This window comes from Oryzias latipes, chromosome 2 (genome assembly GCF_053564925.1).
Source record: "Oryzias latipes strain Hd-rR chromosome 2, Olatipes_Hd-rR_3.1".
Taxonomy (NCBI): Eukaryota; Metazoa; Chordata; class Actinopteri; order Beloniformes; family Adrianichthyidae; genus Oryzias; species Oryzias latipes.
In genome coordinates this window covers 24,513,726-24,527,303 of record NC_136238.1, presented here as the reverse complement: position 1 = coordinate 24,527,303, position 13,578 = coordinate 24,513,726, and the positions used below count along the sequence as shown (strand labels likewise).

Genomic DNA, 13,578 nt, shown 5'->3' with positions numbered 1-13,578 from the left:
CCTTTATCAGCCATAAAAACTATCTTCTACCTGTATGAGTTTTCATGTGTGTTTTTAAAATGGATATTCGACTAAAACTTGTATCACATTTATTGCAAGGGAAAGGCTCTTCTCCTGTGTGAGTTCTCATGTGTGTTTTGAGTTTTGATTTGTGTTTAAAACTTTTATCACATTCTTTACAAGAAAAAGGCTGCTCTCCTGTGTGAGTTCTCATGTGTATTTTGAGATTATATGAATTACTAAAACTTTTATCACATTCTTTACAAGTAAAAGGCTTGTCTCCTGTGTGAGTTCTCATGTGTGTTTTGAGAGTAGATAAATCAATAAAACTTTTATCACATTCATTGCAAGGGAAAGGCTTTTCTCCTGTGTGAGTTCTCATGTGTGTTTTGAGAGTAGATATACGACTAAAACTTTTATCACATTCTTTACAAGAATAAGGCTTTTCTCCTGTGTGAGTTCTCATGTGTGTTTTGAGATTATATATACGACTAAAACTTTTATCACATTCTTTACAAGTAAAAGGCTTTTCTCCTGTGTGAGTTCTCATGTGTGTTTTGAGATTAGATATACGACTAAAACTTGTATCACATTCTTTACAAGTAAAAGGCTTTTCTCCTGTGTGAGTTCTCATGTGAAATTTCAACTGAGGCCGCCCACTAAACTTATTACTAAATTTTTTAGATGCATAATATATTTCATCAGACCCATTTTGGATATGACTTCTGTCTCTTCTCTTCCTCTGATCTCTGTTCTGTGGGTCTGTCACTTCATCTGTAGCTGATGTTGATTCTTCATGTTGGTTTTCTTCTTCAACCTGACTATCAGTTACATTAAAGCTCTGCTGATTGTTTAGATCTGCTTCAATGTTCTCAACTTCCTCATAAGTAAGAATCTCCATCAAGGTATCAGTCTCCTGCTTCAGATCAAGCTGATCTTTATCCTGACTGATGCAGAGTTCCCCTGGTTCATCCTTAATCTGTGGTGGTTCTGGTTCCTCTTTAATCTGTTGAAGTTGTTGCTCCCCTTGCTCTTCTTCAGTTTGTGGAGGTTCTGGTTCCTCATGATCCACTCTGAAATTCCTCTGCTGATTGTTTAGATCTGCATCACTGTTCTCATCTTCCTCATAAGTAGGAATCTCCATCAAGGTATCAGTCTCCTGCTTCAGATCAAGCTGCTCTTCATCCTGACTGATAAAGACTTCCCCTGGTTCCTCTTTAATCTGTGGAGGTTCTGGTACCTTCTGTTGCACTCTTAAGTTCCTCTGCTGGTTGCAGAGATCTTCCTCTTCAGTTATCCAATGCTGGGGGAGACCTGCAGGAATGCAAACACAAGAAAAAGCCATTTTATACATTTAAATGAGTTTGTGTATTAACAAACACCAATAAAAGTCAAAATTTGCTCTATTGTATGGAGTCCTATACTGTTCATAATTAAATAAATAAATATTTGATTAAATAAATGTGAGGAAACTGGAGATTTTCTCAACAAGACTGTAAAATAGGTAAGTTAGGTTTGTTCCCCTTCCGCTTCCTGCACACAGAAATGATTGAATAATGACTCAGAGACAGTTATCTTTTATGGAGGTTTTACTTTGTACAAGCACGAAGGGGACAGACAGATGAACATGATGCATTCAAAGTCCGAACCAACGAGCTCAGAGATGGGCTTGGTATAAAAATCCTGCATTTGCATATTCAGAAGATCGTCCGATAGACCTCGTGTGAAAATCACGCCCACCGGTTGCTGCTGGAAAGACGCTTCAAGGCTAAAGTGAAGATAACTCTGAGGCCTGCTCAGCAGATCACACATGCACAGAATAAAGGGAGTATGAGAATAAACTGTGAGAAAAATAAATATTCATTTTTAATCATGTGAAATATTATTATAATTCTACTTCTTTTTTCAGAACCTCGGATTTCAAAATCAATATTTTCCAAAGTAGCTTTGTTTTTATTTCATGTTGCTGTTTTTCACAATGGCGTATTTATTTCTGAGGTGGGTGGTGGCGGCGCCTCGTAGGATGGGGCCCCTGGGCTGAGGGGACCTGGGCCCTATGCTGGATAGGGTGATGGGGGGGGGGGGGGGGGGTCAGTCCCCCTCTTGTGGTTGATGTATCTAATAGTCCCCCCCCCTCTCTCTTTTATTTGCACCATAGGCATGTAGGGCCCATGGTAAGGGGGGGGGGGGGGGGGGTGCTTGAACATCACTGTAAGCAAGCAGCTGATGTGCTTTAGCGCCCTACCTGCCAATTTTAACTGCACGGTAGACATTTAGGGCCCCTTGGTGGGGAGAGTGATGGGACATCACTGAGTAATCAGGAGAGGTCCCCTCAGTGCCCTACACTCCAATTTTAACTGCACCCCCAAATATACACCCCCAAATATACTCCTCCAAATATACATTCCAACATAAACACACACACATGCACACACCCTCACAAACACACACGCACGCATTTGGTTTGGTTTGATTTGGTTTTAAAAGGTTTCACAAGGAAAGTGGGACCTTGGACCATCTGTCCCCTACCCCATCCCTGGTAGGGGTACTGGGCCCTTGGGGACAGCGGCCGTGTTCCCAGGGTGTTGGCTTCCTGGGCCCGGCGGTCCTCTCTCCACACGGGGAGAAGGATTCCTGAGCTCTCAGGCAAGACCAATAGCCGGGGATCACATTACACCTGAGCTGGGGGTGTCTGTGTCAATGTCTTGTGGGTTTTGGTCCTTGCCCCCCGAGCATTGGGCCTCGCCAAATTTCCAGTGTGGACGAGCTTGCTCGGGCCATGTTTACAACACCCCTTGTGTGGACCCCCTCTTCTCCTGGATGTCTTCCTCCTGGGCGGGGGCGGCCTGCCCGTTGCCTTGCTCCTTCATGGACCAACCGTGGGCCAGGTGGCTGGATGCATGGAGCGCGGGGCGGGTCTCCCTTGAAGGGCCCTGGCTCGTACCTGGGGTTCAGGCGGGCGAATGCCTAGAACTCCTGGGTGGTTATGAAGTCCTCATCTGGGGCTGTGGGGCACTCTTCTGGGGCGGGACCCTGCATTGGGCCCTCGCTGCATGGCGGAGGGCTGCTCTCCTGGTTGAGCTGGAGCTGCACTCTCTGTCCCCCGCCCCCATGCCTCCCTGCTTTCTAGCTCTGGGGGCCCCGTGGGCGGTCCTGCTGGCCCTGGCCTGGGTCGCGGATGCAATCGCCTGGGGGGCAGTTGCTCTACATCTGCAGCCGTGGGGGCTCTGGCTGCCGCAGCTGCTGTGGCAGGGGTCTTGGTATAGGGATGGCTGGGCGCTCCCCCTCCTACTTTTCACCTTCCATCATGCATTTTTTAGAGGAACATAAACATTCACTCGAGCACAGGTGTTAGCTCACCTTTGCACTAATATTGCGCGGTTTAATTAAATATTTCACACTAATTCAGGGGTGGGCAAACTACGGCCCGCGGGCTTGATCCGGCTCGCCCCCATGTTTGGTCAGGCCCACTGAACAATATCAGAGACCCATGTTTTGTTTTGTTTTTTATCTGCCCACATGATCAAGAAGTGATATTTTATCCCCCCTTCTGCAGTCTGTGCTCCAACCTGAAACCCTCTAAAATTCCAGTCAAACAGAACATAAGGCAGTCTTCCCTTTCTACATCGCAGTTCATCTTTACCGGTTTAGCTCATTCTTTAAGATCAATTATGCTGCTTTTTTTATACAGGACCCTGAAACCATGTCAATCAATCTCCTCAGTCCGTGCAGTGTCTCCTGTACAGAAACGCGGAGCTCTTCAGATCAGAAATCTTTGATCCATCAGATCTTTGTTTTCATTCTAAGATACTGGACTTAATTTCCATGAAAATTTGAGACTTCTAACAAGAGACAAGGATGAAAATGTTCATGTCTGTCTGAGAAAAGTGTATGTAGGCTGTGAGGAGTTTTACTGCCATAAACTTCTGTAATCAGAGTCCTTGGATTTCAGCGATCATGGTTATTTTTAGAACGAAAGTCCTGCAATAAAACGAGGGAACTCTGTACTGGTGAAAAGGTAACGCAGATATATGATTAGCTGCAGCAGAACAAGTAGAAATTTTCTTTTTCATAATTACTGGATGAGGAACAGACGCGCAGGACACAGCGCAGTCTCAGCGGAATTATGACGGGAGAGGATGGACCATCAGAAAACAAGTGGAGGGAGACCAAAGATCCAAACAGTTATCGTCATAACAAAACCACTCAAAGCATCGAGAATTAGAGACCAAAAACAAGACAGAAACATCCAGAACAACAGGAACGCGGAGGTCCAGGACTGAGCTACCCAAAACAAGAAAACAAGATGGCCGTGGGGAAAAATGCACATAGCAAAATTCAGGTGGCCCAACAGAGACAAATTCTTAATTATAAAACCAAGATTGAATTAAGGATGTGTTGCACAAACACGAGGGATGACATAGTGGCAGAGAGGCATCCATCAATAAACCAGAGCTCCATGGCAGAAATGATTCCAGATGGGCAGAGGACCATACGTCTTACTTAAACAAAGCGGACTCCTAGATCCGAAAACGGGTCGCGACCACAGAAATGCAAAACACCGGTGATAATGGAAGAAAATAGAACACCGAGAAAACACCAAGAAGATGCTAAACAAAGGGAAGCAGAACATAGGATTACACCAAGTCCACCACAGGACTTCTGAGAGATGTAGTCGAAAACATGACTGATACGACAGCCGAAAGCTAAACTGATACATAACACTTTAAGTGCCACCTAAAGCCAAAAGACGCCACTGGGAGGGATGGTGAGGCCAAACAGTGAGAACATCAGCAATATCAGCCTCCCCCAGCCATGCACTGCGTCCGCTGGAATTAATCATGGAGATGGCCTGGTCAGCCAAGTGCAAAAACAAAAAAATGATGCATAAAATGGATGAACCGCGAGGCACCAACAGTTCTCACATACAGTCGCCTTGATGGCAGTGATGACAAGCTGCTGTTGGAAAAGTTTCATCAACCGGGAGGTAAAGTTGGTTCCCAGGGGCCTCATTTATAAAGGTTGCGTACGCACAAAAGAAGGCGTACGCCACTCTCTACGCAATAGTTGAGATTTATAAAAAGCAAACTTGACGGGAAAAAGTGCGGTCCTTCACGCAAGCTCCGACCCATGTGTACGCACAAAAACGGGTGAAATAAGAAACGGCGACACCGTCGGCAGATGGAAGAAACACGTGAAAGTGACAGTGTGTGCCAAATCGTGCCGGCATGTGCTGTGCTACACAATGTGGCACAGCTTAAAAACGTGCCTCTACCCCCTTGCGCCGATTGCTGTGTTGGCCCTGACCCTGAACCCCATCCCCACGCATTTGAGCCAAATGCTGCTGCTGTGCGCCAGCGTTTGGAAGTGATGCGTCGCTTGTAAAGAACAACAAGAGGTGTGGAAAATATTATTTATTCAAAAATTCCCTCATCGTGCAGTTTATTTCAGTCAGTCTTGATTTCGCCCAACTCCTTGGTCACCTCTCTGAACTAATGACTTCCCTCTGCATTTCAAGGACGGCATCAGTGAGGACACATCCACTGCTGGAAAGTTGAGAGCCGCGTGCCGTGGAGACGCTGGGTCCAGACGGCTGCTCAGCTGCAGCATCCACTGGCCCCGCTGGAAAACCCAGCAGCTAAAATAAAATTGTTCTATATTAATAAACTGTAATTGTGTAGACTGCATACATGTGACTTGACTGCATTCATTTTAATTATTTCTTTTACCCGTGTCAGCCGGTGCATCTGGCGCGTCTGTCCCCCTCCGCCTCGGTCACCACTCCACTAAAGGGATTCCCCAAATAATAGTCGCCAGTTTCTTATCAAGAGGGCTCAGCTCCGGTGTCCCCTGTCCCCCACCCGTGGCAGACACACTCTGGCGCTAGACGTCTTTTCGCCTCGACTTTGATGTCCGACCATTTCTTTCATTTCTTTTTTATTTCGGCCGTGGTCCGAGGATGTGAGGCTACAGGCAGCATTTACGGCGTCTGCCTTTTTGGCGTTACAGAAGAGCACTCGGAGGAACCACGCGTGTCACCCGGTGCATCTGGCGCTCCGGTCCCCCCCGGAGCCCCCCCGCCCCCCCGATGGAGCGCTAAACGTTTTTTTGCCTCGACTTTGATGTCCGACCATTTCTTTTTTATTTCGGCCACGGTCCGAGGTTGTGAGGCTACAGCATTTACGGCGTCTGCCACCGTTTGCCACTCAAGTGCCTTTTTGGCATTAGTAATGCCCACACTGTGCCCTCCAAACAACATTTTTCACCTCTTTTCCACCTCGCCAACGATAACTTCAACCTCACATTGAGTGAATTGAGTGAATTGAGTTACGTTTTTTTGATTTCCTCTCTGTGTTTGCCATGATTTCGCAATCCATGAATATTCATTTGTGGGCGTTTCACGGACTATTTATGGGCAACTATGGGCGTGTTATGAAGCCGCAAAAAGCTGCGCTGCATTTAGAATTGGTTGTGATTTATAAAGGGAAAGATGCGTAGCATGTGCGTGCGCACGGTTTTATAAATCCGAATATTTCTGTGCGTACGCACGTCCTATGTTTCATCCGTACGCTACTTCTGACACAAATCCTACGCAAGGTTTTATAAATGAGGCCCCTGGTCTTTCAGAATTTCATCAGGTATTCCTACCCTGGAGAAAAACTGAATTAACGCTCTCATGACTGCAGGAGCTGTAATGGTGTGCAGGGAAAGGCTTCTAGGAACCGTGTAGCATAATCACACACCACCAGGATGTACTCGTGACCACTGCTGCTCTTAGGTAAAGGTCCAACAATGTCCATGGCTATTCTCCTGAATGATGTGGAAATGATAGGAAGTGGGTGCAGTAATGCTCTGTCTGACTTATGTGTGTTGGCAGTTTTCTGGCAGGTAGGACATGTTGCACAGTACGTCTGAATATCAGTGTACATAGATGGCCAGAAGAAACATGAACTAACATGATATGTTTTGCGACGACCCAGGTGACCCACCCATGGGAGTGCGTGTGCTAAGAACATGATGCCTGAGGTGGTTGGAACAACTAACCGTAGGTGTTCACCTTCAGCTGCATACAGAACATAATCAACAACAATAAACTTCACATTTCCCAAACATTTGTCACTTTCCGTTGTCACTTTGGCCAACAAAGGTTTTAAAGTTTGGTCTTCAGTTTGTAAAGCTAAAATGTCAGCTGGTATTTCAAATGTTTCTGTTGCAATTGGATCTCAGGATCCGGCAACTTTAATTTTTTTTTTCAAACTTTCTCTAGACTTTTTTTTACATTTCTTTGCTCCCATCAAAGAAACTGTCATTCATGTGTGGAAGACTTTGCCTCCCAGCTTTAGCCTGAGCCCTAGTAAGCATGGGTGCGGACACACTAACAGGTAGCTCAGCTTAGCTTTAGCTGTTTCAGTAGCCTCATTTAATAAGTCCCCCAACATAGGTAAATCACACCCTAAAATCAAATCAACAAGGCAGGTTCTCTACCACTCCAGCAGTCAAAAGACATGATTGTTCATTTATGGTCACAGTTACATCCGCTTTTGTGTACAAATGTTTGTCGCCATGTACACACACAACATTTGTTTGCCTGATATAATCAAGTCCACCAAAAGGGATTAAACTCTGTTTGACCAAAGAAACAAAACTACCAGTGTCCAGAAAAGCAGTAACCTGCTGTCCATTCACAGTCACAGATTTAAGTAGCTGGAAAATGTCTTTGTCCGTGTGAACAGGCCCTGCTCCTGCGACAGTCTCTGGCCTGGGTGCGTAGCAAACACCTGTGAATTTAGTCTTGCGAATTGGGCATACGGAGGCTTTGTGACCAATCTGCTGGCAATAGTAACACACAAGGTCCTTGAATGAAAATGCAAAATGGCTAACACGGCCAAACAACTCCGCTGTTGTGCTCACAGATCCAGTCTGTCGTCACATCTGTTTCCCTTGCTGTGGCGGCTCCCGGGAAGCGAGGTAACGGCCAGCAGAGCCAGCCTGCTCGGGACTTCTGAACCTTATGATATTTTTATTTTCATGGAGACAATAATTATAAATCAGGTCATCTGGTTTTATTGTTCCCTTTAGGGTTAAAGCGGGACAGCAAGCTTTCAAACTCAGCCAGAGAGAGATGGAAAAACCGCTGAAGCGGCTGTCATCAAGGGAGCTGAAGCTGGGATGATGTCATGAACTCAAACTTGGAAACATGATTACCATGTAGAACTCTTCAAAATTAAAACCTGATCTCTGAACATTCTCCGTGTCTACCATGCAAAGTGACATAAACACAGACACCGCTCCATGTAGCGACCAGGCTACAAACATTAGCTAGTAGCTCCTCCCACACACATCCTGGTGCGTTCACAGAGTTCCAGTACATAAAAGATTAGAGGCATTCCAACAGCCTCCCAGCCCAATGTAGTCCGCTACTATATTTTCACGAGAAAAAAAATAAATGCAGAACCAACCCTAAAACCTTCAATAGCCAATTTCTATCTGCAAATTTAGAACCAAAACCGCCAGATCTGGTAACACTGTGGATGTGTTGAGGTGCATACTCCCCCCTAGTGTTGAGGTGCATGCTTTGCACCGTCACGTTCACTGATGCATCTTCCATCAATGTAGTCAGGGTGCTGCTGCTTATGTCTGAGTAAAGAAGTAGCCAATCACAAATGTGTCTCCGCCTTTCTGGTTTGATTGACAGACTCATTCTTCTGAAAAAGTTCATTATGAAACAAATAAGTCATTCTGAAAAACAGCAACATGAAATAAAAACAAAGATACTTAGGAAAATATTGATTTGGAGATCTGAGTTTCTGAAAAAAGCAATAGAATTATAATAATATTCATCATGATTAAAATTCGTATTTTAAAAAGCTGTTTTAAAATAATGAACAGGTTTCTAAAGCAAAATGAAAAATATTTAATAATATAATGGCTAATTTTAAGACAGCTCTTCATGGTTTGACTACTAACTAATAAACAGTGTTGGGGTAATGAATTACATAGTAACAGTAATGACTAACAGTAGTTACTTTGGTCAGTAATGGAGTATTTCAGATCATAGGCTCCGTAGTAATACATTACTACTTATATATATGAAATGCCGTAATTTCCGGACAATAAGCCACTACTTTTGTCATGCGCTTACAGCCCTGCGGCTTATTCAGTGACGCGGCTAATTTGTGGTTTTATTTGGTGGCCGCCTTGAATGTTTCTTCGGTCTCAGAGCATGGGTTGAGTCATAATCCAACTCCGAGCAGCAAGCCACCCATTATTCAACACACCTGTGAGCAGCCAAACAGCATGGACCTGACTTCAGGTCTTAGACACGTCAGTCATGGTTCAACAAAAAGAAACATGCATGCCCACCCGCATCCCAGAATCCTTTGGTGCCATGCGTAATCCAACTCCGAGCAGCAAGCCAACCATTTTTCAACACACCTGTGAGCAGCCAAACAGCATGGACCTGACTTCAGGTCTTAGACACTTAAGTCATGGTTCAACAAAAAGAAACATGGATGCCCAACCGCATCCCAGAATCCTTTGGTGCCATTAGACCAGGGGTGCAAACTCATTTTGGTTCGGGGGCCACATTCAACCCGTCTGATCTCAAGTGGGCCGGACCAGTAGCGTAAAGGCAAAACAACAGCTTTATTCTTGTTTTTTTACCCAATTGGAAAACATGCCTCAACCAACATGGTAGCCTAATCATTTCTTATTACACATTCATTCACAGAGGCCAATGGATCTTAAATAAAATTAATTTCACTTTAAAAAATATTGGTTTATTCAATTTTAGACAGCCTGAATATTTTAAATCTGACACTGAAGCAATCCTGATAATAAATTCAAGAGGGGCTACAGAAAAAAATGAAATATCTTCCTAAAATGTAAATGTCCAAACGATGACAAAATTACACTAAATTCAACTTGCAAACATTTGTGAACATAAGAGCTTGGAGTTAACCTCCTTTCTCTCCTGAAACTTCACAAGACCATCATAACTAAATAAGTAAACACAGCAGCAGTTTCATCAGTCCTAAACTGTGTCATTCTATAGTCTAACTGCTGTTTGTACAAAGGACCTCCTGGAAGCAAATCATATATCAAAACAACCAAAGTTTTTTTTTTTCTTTTTTTTTTAGAAAAATTCATTTCTACACATTCAATACTTACTTGTTCCTCCCTCTAATGAAGTTACTTCATCAACATGGTATGGAGCCCATCAGCCTGTGGCTCTGCGTACGTGAAATGAAAGCTCAGATTGCTATGGAGTTCATTAGAACATTTGGGTTTCCCCCCAGATGTTTTGAGCATTAAAAATTATTTTAACATATTAAATTTTTTTGAGATACAGAACTTTTTCCCTTTTGTAATTGGAACCATTCTGCTGTGGTACAGAGGTTGAGGTTTCTTATCAGAAAAGTTTCGAATTTAGAGTTTACAATAGATCCTTAAATTGTCAAGAAAAAGTCTTACAAGTTCTCATGTGTTTGTTGAGACTAAATAAACGACTAAATTTTTTTTTACAATCTTTACACGAAAAAGGCTTTTCTCCTGTGCGAGTCATCATGTGTCTATTGAGATTAGATATTTGATTAAAACTCTTACTACATTCTTTACAAGAAAAAGGCTTTTCTCCTGTGTGAGTTCTCATGTGTCTTTTGAGATGAGAACCATCACAAAAACTTGTATTACATTCTCTACAAGAAAAAGACTTTTCTCCAGTGTGAGTTCTCATGTGTCTATTGAGATGAGATCTGTGACTAAATCTTTTCTCACAGTCTTTACAAGAAAATTGCTTATCTTTTGCATGGATTCTTACATGAATTCTGAACAGAGATATGTTACTAAAGCTTTTACCACATTCTTTACAGATATAAAATCTTTCATCAGACCCAGTTTCTATGAAGTCAGACGGGTTAGTAATTATTCTTGATTTTTTACCAGACTTGATAGAGGAAAATGTGTCTTCTTTTGGAGATTTTTTGTATTTCTTACCCAGGTTTGTCTTGTGATTTTTTCTAACATCAGAGTCAGACTGACCTGCTGACATGCGAGAGCTGTCCACACTTTGGACATGACTTCTGTCCCTCCTCTTCCTCTGATCTCTGTTCTGTGGGTCTGTCTCTTCATCTGTAGTTGATGTTGATTCTTCATGTTGGTTTCCTTCTTCATCCTGACTATTAGTTACATTAACGCTCTGCTGTTCCTCTTTAATCTGAGGAAGTTCTGGTTCCTCTTTAATCTGTGGAGGTGCTGGTTCCTCTTGTTCCTCTTTAATCTGTGGAGGTGCTGGTTCCTCTTGTTCCTCTTTAATCTGTGGAGGTTCTGGTTCCTCCTGTTCCTCTTTAATCTGTGGAAGTTCTGGTTCCTCCTGTTCCTCTTGAATCTGTGGAGGTTCTGGTTCCTCCTGTTCCACTCTGAAGTTCCTCTGCTGGTTGCAGAGATCTTCCTCTTCAGTCATCCAATGCTGGGGGAGGACTGCAGGGACACAAACACAACAAGGAGCCTTTTATACATTTCCAAGACTTTTGGATAGCGCTGTCACGCGGAGATAGACCAGCAGGAGGCACAGTGTTGCTGTTAACTGCAGCCCCACCCCCCCAAAAAAAAAAATATCAAAGCAAAATAATAAATAATTGAAAAGCAAATATTTAATATTTTCACCTGCAACTTAGAAGGTTTTGTGTGCAACGTGGTAGCAGAAATATCACTCCATAGTTCCTGCCTTCAGTAACAGATAATAGGTACTGAAGGAAAGAAATCGTCCGCTTTTCAGTTCTTTCCATCCATGCGTGTTCGATAGTCGAGAGTGGTAAAACAAACAAGGATTCAACCGGTTTAAAAATACACGGAGTTTATTTCCCTGACAATAGTTCTAAAGCACAGATTAAAACACTAATGCAGATATATCTGGATTCTCAAGTAAAGATCTACTGACGCACAAGTTACATGCGAATTATTCGTATATTTTCCGAAGAACAATGGAAAACTTTAAAACCAGTCTTTTTAAGATGTGTTTGAATCCCCGCCTTCCGGAAAGATCATGGTCGCTGGATCTCCGCCCCTGGTCGCTCTGATTCCTCAACTGATAGCCCGCCTGCTTCCTCTGGCCAATAGCTGATGGTTTGCCAACTTCGGATCCGCTCTGCCTCCCGGGGGCCCGTTTCACAGGCGCACACCCAGTCCGATGATCAAAAGAGTCCCCATCTGGTCAGAGTAAATCATTCCTGGACAACTCAAGGTTCCTTTTACCAGTATCCAGAGCAAAGGTCAGCTCCAACTTCCACATGAGAACATGAATCTTCACATTTTCCCAGGGGAAGAATCTTCAACCCAGATCGTACGGATATAGTCCATGGCATATTTATTGCACCTATGGAAAACACCTAACTTTGCACAAAGAACATCCTATTTCTTCACAGGATGCTGCAACCATAAAGCAAAAAGGAATGTCACACGACCATAAATCTGGATAGTTCAAAATAAGTTCACTTCACACTAAGGATAAAGCTGTAACATAATAAAGAATAAGATATTAAAACATACATGTTCTACAGTACCAAGGTCACCAGTAGGCCTGTTTTTGACTTTTGGTCTCTGTTTTCTTTCTGTACTGGAGTGTTTATGGAGCCACAACACCGCGCGAAACAACTAGAGCGTTTCTCCACCTCTCCTCTTTTGGAAAAGGTTTGAAATTTCATGCAGACTCTTGTGTGTCTTTTTATTTCTGCACATTTCACTTTTGGACGTCCTGAACCATCTGAATCTGTGAAGGCCGGAAGAGACGACAACAATCCCTTCCAGCGACATAAAGATCAGGGCAACCAAAGAAGGATTTTAAATTTTTAATCACGTACCAACTATGTGCAGCTGAAGCTGCGGGTTCCAGCTGCTATCCAGCAGTCTGCGCTGACGACAGAGCTCCTCCTCGTTCTGGACGATGGTTCCTTCAGCAGCAGAAAGTTGTTCTCTGACAGAACCTTCCTGAGGTTCTGAAGACATGGTTCCTGCTCCGATCTTCAGCTCCAACTCCCACAAACACCGCCGTCCTCTTCGCTGCAGCTCCGATCGATCATCTGCTAGTCTCACAATGATCACAGCAATCCACGTTGTCTTTCCGTTCAACACTTCTTCACTCATTTACGACACTTTGGAAAATGCTGAGAGTTCCCACACGAACCACGTATCGTCCTTTCTGTCCAAAAACCTCACAAACGTCCCAACAAAACACCACCGTCCTCTCAACACAAGCTAACGCTGCTAGCCTGCGAACAAGCTAACGCTGCTAGCGCCTCGTGCTGTTCTTCGTTGTTTGGCTAACAGCGTCATGGTGCTTTAGCGCCACCAGCTGGTCTGGAGTGTTATCTGTCGTTCATATTATGATGTCGATGGTGGGTGAAAACAACCATTTTTTAAACTTTACTGGCAAATAAATGTATAAACGGGTATTTTTTTCATCAATGATAGTTCGGTGTGACTTGTCTATTTCGACAAGAAAAAGTTTTTTTTTTTTTTTTTTTTTTTTTTTTTTTTTACCAAAATGGAGAAAGGGGAACAGGACATGAACTTCTGGTTACA

The 13,578-nt window shown here is 43.5% G+C and overlaps 1 protein-coding gene across 2 annotated transcripts; it reads right to left on the bottom strand.

Annotated features, from left to right (window-relative positions):
- Positions 1-201: 201 nt before the first annotated feature.
- Positions 202-13,305, bottom strand: LOC144987945 (uncharacterized). 2 transcript variants are annotated; one of them, XM_078937785.1, is made up of 4 exons: positions 12,858-13,305; positions 11,041-11,478; positions 10,171-10,232; positions 202-1,314 (listed from the first exon to the last, which is right to left on the bottom strand). In XM_078937785.1, the coding sequence occupies exons 1-3, from the start codon at positions 13,138-13,140 to the stop codon at positions 10,192-10,194; spliced, it is 762 nt and encodes a 253-aa protein (XP_078793911.1). In that variant the 5' UTR covers positions 13,141-13,305; the 3' UTR covers positions 202-1,314; positions 10,171-10,191. The 2 variants fall into 2 exon arrangements, 1 of the variants encoding a protein (XP_078793911.1); XR_013651632.1 differs by lacking the exons at positions 10,171-10,232; positions 12,858-13,305 and having other exon boundaries at positions 11,041-11,179.
- Positions 13,306-13,578: the final 273 nt, after the last annotated feature.